Below are 5,785 nucleotides of genomic sequence, written 5' to 3' on the forward strand. Positions count from 1 at the left end.
CCGACTTGAACGCCTTCTTCGGCCCCTCCACGCAAACCTCAAACGCGCCTCAAAACGCTCTTGTCAGGGCTTTGGGCGCTCGACGACCCCTCCGACCCCGCAACCGCCGCCGTCATCGCCGATGCGGTGGCCCACCCGGAGCGGTACGTGCTGAAGCCCCAGCGGGAGGGCGGTGGCAATAACTTTTACGGGGCTGAGCTGGCGGCGAGGCTACAGGAGGTGCGATGGGGCAGCTGGCGGCAGTTGTCGGGTGTGCGTGTGTGGGCAAGCGTGTTTGTCAGGGTTTTGGAGTGGTGGGGTTGGGGTTTTGGTGTTGGTAGGGTTTGTGCGTGTGTGTGTGTGTGTGTGTTTGTGTGTGTTGTGATGTGCATGTGGGGTTGTGTGCGTGTGGGTATGGTGAGCACGGGTGTTTCCATGTGTAGCATCGTGTATGTTACCAGCAGCATCGGCGGCGTGCCGCCGCTGCGAAAGTGGGGTCCCGCTGCATACCTCGCTGTCTCGTTGGACGGTCCCTGTGTCGCATCGAACCGCCCGGAGGGTATCCCCTGTAACCCTCACGAAATTGGCGCTTTTGAGCGCCAAACCGTGGCCTACTTCCCATGCATTGATCTGTATCCACCCACAAAACCATAAACCCAGGGCGGCGACGGCCTGGCTGCGTTCATCCTGATGCAGCGCATCCTGCCGCCGCCGCAGCGCAGCATCCTGGTGCGGCAGGGGCGGTGGGGCGAGGAGGAGACGCTCAGCGAGCTCGGCATTTACGGCACCTTTGTGCGCAAGGGGGACGAGGTGGGCTGCAAGGCGGCTTGCTTGGCAGGTGGCGATGCTGTTTGCATGCTGTTTGCATGCTGCTGCTGCTGCTGCTGCTGCTGCTGCTGCTGCTGCTGCTGCTGCTGCTGCTGCTGCTGCTGCTGCTGCTGCTGCTGCTGCTGCTGCTGCTGCTGCTGCTGCTGCTGCTGCTGCTGCTGCTGCTGCTGCTGCTGCTGGCCCTAGCGGCGCCACGCAAGCGGCAGCGATCCTGCGGCGGGCCTGCCTGGGAGGGCGTGCCTTGTGTCCCAGGCGTGTGGTGCGTGGAAGGTGGAGATTTTCAGGGAGCGACGAGCGCGGCGCGGCCGCTTCTGCCGACTCCAGTTAGCCAGCAGAAGCCAGCCTGAGTCCGAGGCTTGGTGCGCACCCCGTGAGACCTCCAAGCACTTGCCCTCAACAATCATCATATCCTGAAACCTGATTGCTAGGTGCTGCTGAACGAGAACGCCGGCCACCTGGTGCGCACTAAGACGTCCTCTTCAAACGAGGGCGGCGTCGCGGCCGGCTTTGCGGTGCTGGACAGCCCCCTGCTCGCGCGGCCGGGGGAGGGGCTGCTGCCGCCGGGCCTGGAGGCGGCGGGCGGCGATGACGGCGGCAGCGACAGCGGCGGCGTGCTGGGCACTGTGCTGAAGCTTATGGGGTCGCCTGGGCCGTGATGAGGGGACATGCTGAGCGCATGCGCAGGTGCCTGCGCTCAAGGGGATTTTTTTTTGAAACGCACTTGTAGAAACGTCTGTCACGTCGGTTAAAAAGTGTATTGATTTGAACCACTGCGGGTTTTACATTTTTGTGGGGCTGCCACCATCAGTGCAGTAGTCCCTGGAGGCGGAGGGGGCCACCAAGGTCGGCGCTGCAGCGGGGGGTTGGAAGGGTGCCGCATGCTCGCTCTGGCAGGCAAGAAGTCGCTCGTGGATGCGACCGCTGACGTGCCCAGACTGTGCGAGGGAAAGCAGCCTCTGTAATGCAGCTGAGCAAAGGTCTCTGTCGCGTGAACATCCTGACAACTCACCGTGCCTGGGCAAGATCAGGGAGTGTGACCAGGATGAAGGTCGTTTCACCTGGCCAGACACCCCACCAGCTCAGCAGCTCCACCTGCCTGCAAACAGCAGCGCACAGCACACATCGCCGCTTTGGAATTAGAGCATATCACCTGCTTGCTTTCACTCGTATAAGGCAGACCGCCAGGCTGCACATGCTGGCCCCAACCGCCCCAGCGCCTCTTCAAATATGACGTCACATCAGATTTTTTTGCACGCCCCTTGCATCCATTGATCAAAAGTCCCGCTTCTGAGTACATACACATCAACCCTCCTTTGCTTTGAGACTCCAGCACAGCAGCATCCGAGCAGAATTGCCTGTGCACCCCAGCAGAATGAGCACATTGCGGTTGCGCCCACACGAAGTGGCGGCAAGGAGCTCCAGTCGCGCAGGCACCAAGCTGCACCGGGCGGTGAGTGAGGTTTCAAGGTCGTTCTGCTTGTGGGCTGGGCTGGCGTGCACATTGGCACTCCCGGGATGCCAGGTGTGTCGGCGAGCAGCACACCTGGCAGGTCAGGACAGGCAGGTCCAGAACTGGTTTCGTGCCGCAGTCATTTTCATTGAGATCGGAAAAGTAAGCGCCACGCATCGCGAGGAGTATTCACCAGTCTTAGCGGCCAAACGATCGCGCGCGGGCAGCATCGTCGGTCAGCCCGCTATCAAATCGAGCAGGGAAGGCGCGAGACTATTTAAAATTTACGTGGTCAATACGGGAATGCTGCCCGCTATCGGCGCCCTCGCCGCGCAGCGCTTTGCGGGGCAGGCGACCGCTGCTTCGCTACTGCTCGCGCGGCGAACCCTTGCCCAGCGCTCCAACCAGGCAAGCAGCTGCGCCAAGCAGTAGTGGGCACGCGAATGAGGAGCGCTTGCAGGCCCGCGGGCCTTGTGGGCAGGCAGTTTCCAGGGTCGGAACGGGCCCGCCGCTGCCGCTTCCATCGCGGCGAACGTGCAGCCGCTGCTTCGGCACCCGTCTGCCCTGCGCGCCGCGCGCCCGCCGCCGACCCGCGAGCGGCCCCGACGCGCCCGCGCCCTTCCTGCACCACGCCGTCTGCCATTCGTAGGTCCGCAGCGACGCCATGCAAGCAGACGCCCCCGCCATGTGAGTCGCGGGCCCTTCCAAGAGGCCCCCCTTTGGCATGCGCCAGGCCAAACAGCACGCAGCGCCTGAGAAGAGCCAACGCCGCGGCTTTGAGGCACCGCGGCGCCACTGCATGCGGCATGCGCGCGCGCATGCGCGCCCGCATGCGACCGCGCTCGCTCACCGCCGCCGGCCCGCCCGCCCCCAACCCCAGGGATGCGCCGCCCGCCCACATCCCGCCGCACGGCGGCCGCCTGTCTGATCTGATGGTCCGCTCCGATGCGCGGCGGCGGGCGCTGGTGGGCGCGTGCGACCACGCCCAGGAGCTGTCGGACCGCAACGCGTGCGACGTCGAGTTGCTGTCGGTCGGCGGCTTCTCCCCATTGGAGGGCTTCATGGGGCGCCACGCGTACGAGCACGTGGTCCAGCACATGAGGTGGGGGGGGGGGCGAGACGGGGTCGCGGTTTCGGAGACGCTCCCTGTGACTACGGCGGCGGCAGGAGCGGCGAGGGGCCCGCGTTGCGAAGGGTCCCCGCAGGCGCGGCGGCGGCGGGCGCGGCAGGGTGCAGGCTCGCGGCGTGGGCCGCCCGCTCTGAGGGGCATTGTCCCCAATCCGGCAGTCGCCAGCCGGCCGCGATGAGGCCGGGGTTGCCCAACCTTGGCTCCCGTTTTTGCGACGGCCGGCGGCCTGCTCCTGCCCCCTCTGCACAGGCTGCCCGGCAGCGGTCTGCTCTTCGGCCTGCCTGTGGTGTTGGACACCGATAACGAGGCGATCCAAGAGGGCCAAAAGGTGATGGGCGGGCGCGCCCGCGGCAGCAGTGGCGATGCATGCCGCGGCCTCGCGCGGTGCTGCTGTTGTGGCGCTCGCTAAACGGTGCGCACACGCAACTCGTGTGCGTTTGGTGCTCACGATTCCTTTGTTCGTCTGCCCTCTTTGTCAGGTGCTCCTCACTTACAAAGGCCAGGAGCTGGCTGTCGTTGAGGTGGAGAGCAAGTGGATACCAAACAGGGTGGGTTTTGGGGTTCCCCGGGGGGAGGGGGGGGGGCTTGGGAGTGTGCAGTCGTCGCAGGCCGGCATGCAGTCTATTTCACACACGCGCCCTGCTGAGCCGTGGCGGAGGGCGCTGCTGTTGGAGGGCGGCGCGCCGCGGTGCTTTGCGTTTGGTTTCGCGATTGAAACCTGCCAGCGTGCAAATTGCCTCCCAACCGCTTCCCAACCGCCGCCAACCGCCAGGCCCTGGAGGCGAAGCTGTGCTACGGCACCAGCAGCCTGGAGCACCCCGGGGTGCAGATGATCTCCATGGAGCGCGGGAAGTACTACCTGGGCGGCCGCGTGTGGGGGCTGGAGCTGCCGAAAAGGTGCGCGACAGGCACAGTCAAAAGGGTCAAGATCATTCATGTGCATGCACGGTGCAGCTACGGGACAGCGCGTGTCAAGGGGTCGGTGCGCAGGAGCGCGGAGGGCGGGGCGCTGGGTGCTGCGAAAGCGGCGGTCTGTGCAGGCGCCGCGCAGGCTGAGTGCTCAAATTCCACGATCAGCTGGGTGGCAGCTAGCAGGTAGCATCGATCTCGAAGTGTCTGCTTTCTCGCGTGCAGCGTCTCATGAGGGTGTCAATGGGATGGGCTTGAAAACCTGGCCACGGGCTCCTGGCGTCCGTTGCCGCACCTTCCCCTGATTACCACCGCCCTCCCCCCCCCCACACACACCCCTCGGCCCAGGGTGTTCCCGTGCGCGACCCCCGAGGAGGTGCGGTCGGCGCTGCCGGCTGGCGGCGACGTGGTCGCCTTCCAGTGCCGCAACCCCATCCACAGGTGAGGCAGTGCTGCAGCAGCCGCCCTCATCCGGGTCCTTTTCCGCCCATATACCGTATGCGAGGGATGTTGCTGCCGGACAATGCTGTTGTTTTGGAAGCTTCCGCCGTGCAGCTTTGCCGCGTCGTTTTTGGGTCTCACCCAGCGGCTCGAGCGCCAACCAGCTGCACCCCTGCAGCCGGCGCCTTGATCCCCCCTGATCATTTTGCCCGCCCCCTCATCATCTCCCCTCTTCCTGCTCCCAATCTCCAACATCCCCTTCAAACCCCCCAGGGCCCACTACGAGCTCTTCACGCGCGCCCTGCACGCGCACAACGTGCGGCCCGGCGCTGTGGTGCTGGTGCACCCCACCTGCGGCCCCACCCAGGTGCGCGCCGCCGCGGCCCCGCCGCCCGCCTTTCTTTTGAACCAGCGCCCGCGACGCCGGGACCGTGCGCTTGAGCATTTGCGCCCAGGCAGCGAACACAACTCAATTGCTTCCATCCAATTTGCCTCATTTAGCATCCGCCGGGGTCACACTACGCCCGGTCTGCCTGGATCTGATCTGATCTGATCTGACCTGATCTGACCGCCCCTTGACAGGATGACGACATCCCTGGTCTGGTGCGCTACCACACCTACGAGGTCCTCAAGAGGGAGGTGCAGGTGCGCAACATGAATCCTCAACCCGCTCAGATACTCTGTATCCATCCTTGCACGCGCGGCGGGCGGCGAGGCAAAGCGCCCTGGCCGGTCTGACGGGCCCGCGCGGCCCATCCAGCCAAAGGGGTCGCTGCGTGGGGATGCGGCGCCGGGCCGCCCTTAGCAGCCCGCGGCTGGAGGCTCCTTCCGTTTTCAGGCGGTCGAGCCGCTGGCTCTGCGCCCTTCTGCAACATCCTCTTCCGCAATGATCTCGGTTTTCACACACATCCACATCCACGTCACCACCTTGCCTCCCCCCAGGACCCCTCCATCCGCTGGGCCTACCTGCCCTACTCCATGCACATGGCGGGGCCCAGGGAGGCCATCCAGCACATGATCATCCGCAAGAACTACGGTGGGGGGTGGGG

The 5,785-nt window shown here is 65.2% G+C and overlaps 2 protein-coding genes across 2 annotated transcripts; one reads left to right on the forward strand and one right to left on the reverse strand.

Annotated features, from left to right (window-relative positions):
* Window positions 1-758: 758 nt before the first annotated feature.
* On the reverse strand, window positions 759-1,474 carry MNEG_13113 (hypothetical protein; the record flags this gene model as incomplete). Its single annotated transcript, XM_014038414.1, has 2 exons — window positions 759-989; window positions 1,274-1,474. 2 exons carry the CDS (start codon window positions 1,472-1,474, stop codon window positions 759-761), a joined length of 432 nt encoding a protein of 143 aa, XP_013893868.1.
* Window positions 1,475-2,921: 1,447 nt separating this feature from the next.
* MNEG_13114 (ATP-sulfurylase) lies at window positions 2,922-5,541 on the forward strand (the record flags this gene model as incomplete). The annotated part of the gene is made up of 9 exons (XM_014038415.1): window positions 2,922-2,944; window positions 3,138-3,359; window positions 3,636-3,714; window positions 3,866-3,934; window positions 4,159-4,283; window positions 4,644-4,736; window positions 5,010-5,103; window positions 5,319-5,381; window positions 5,497-5,541. 9 exons carry the CDS (start codon window positions 2,922-2,924, stop codon window positions 5,539-5,541), a joined length of 813 nt encoding a protein of 270 aa, XP_013893869.1.
* Between the last annotated feature and the right edge of the window lie 244 nt (window positions 5,542-5,785).

Source organism: Monoraphidium neglectum, assembly GCF_000611645.1.
Source record: "Monoraphidium neglectum strain SAG 48.87 unplaced genomic scaffold scaffold03631, whole genome shotgun sequence".
Taxonomy (NCBI): domain Eukaryota; kingdom Viridiplantae; phylum Chlorophyta; class Chlorophyceae; order Sphaeropleales; family Selenastraceae; genus Monoraphidium; species Monoraphidium neglectum.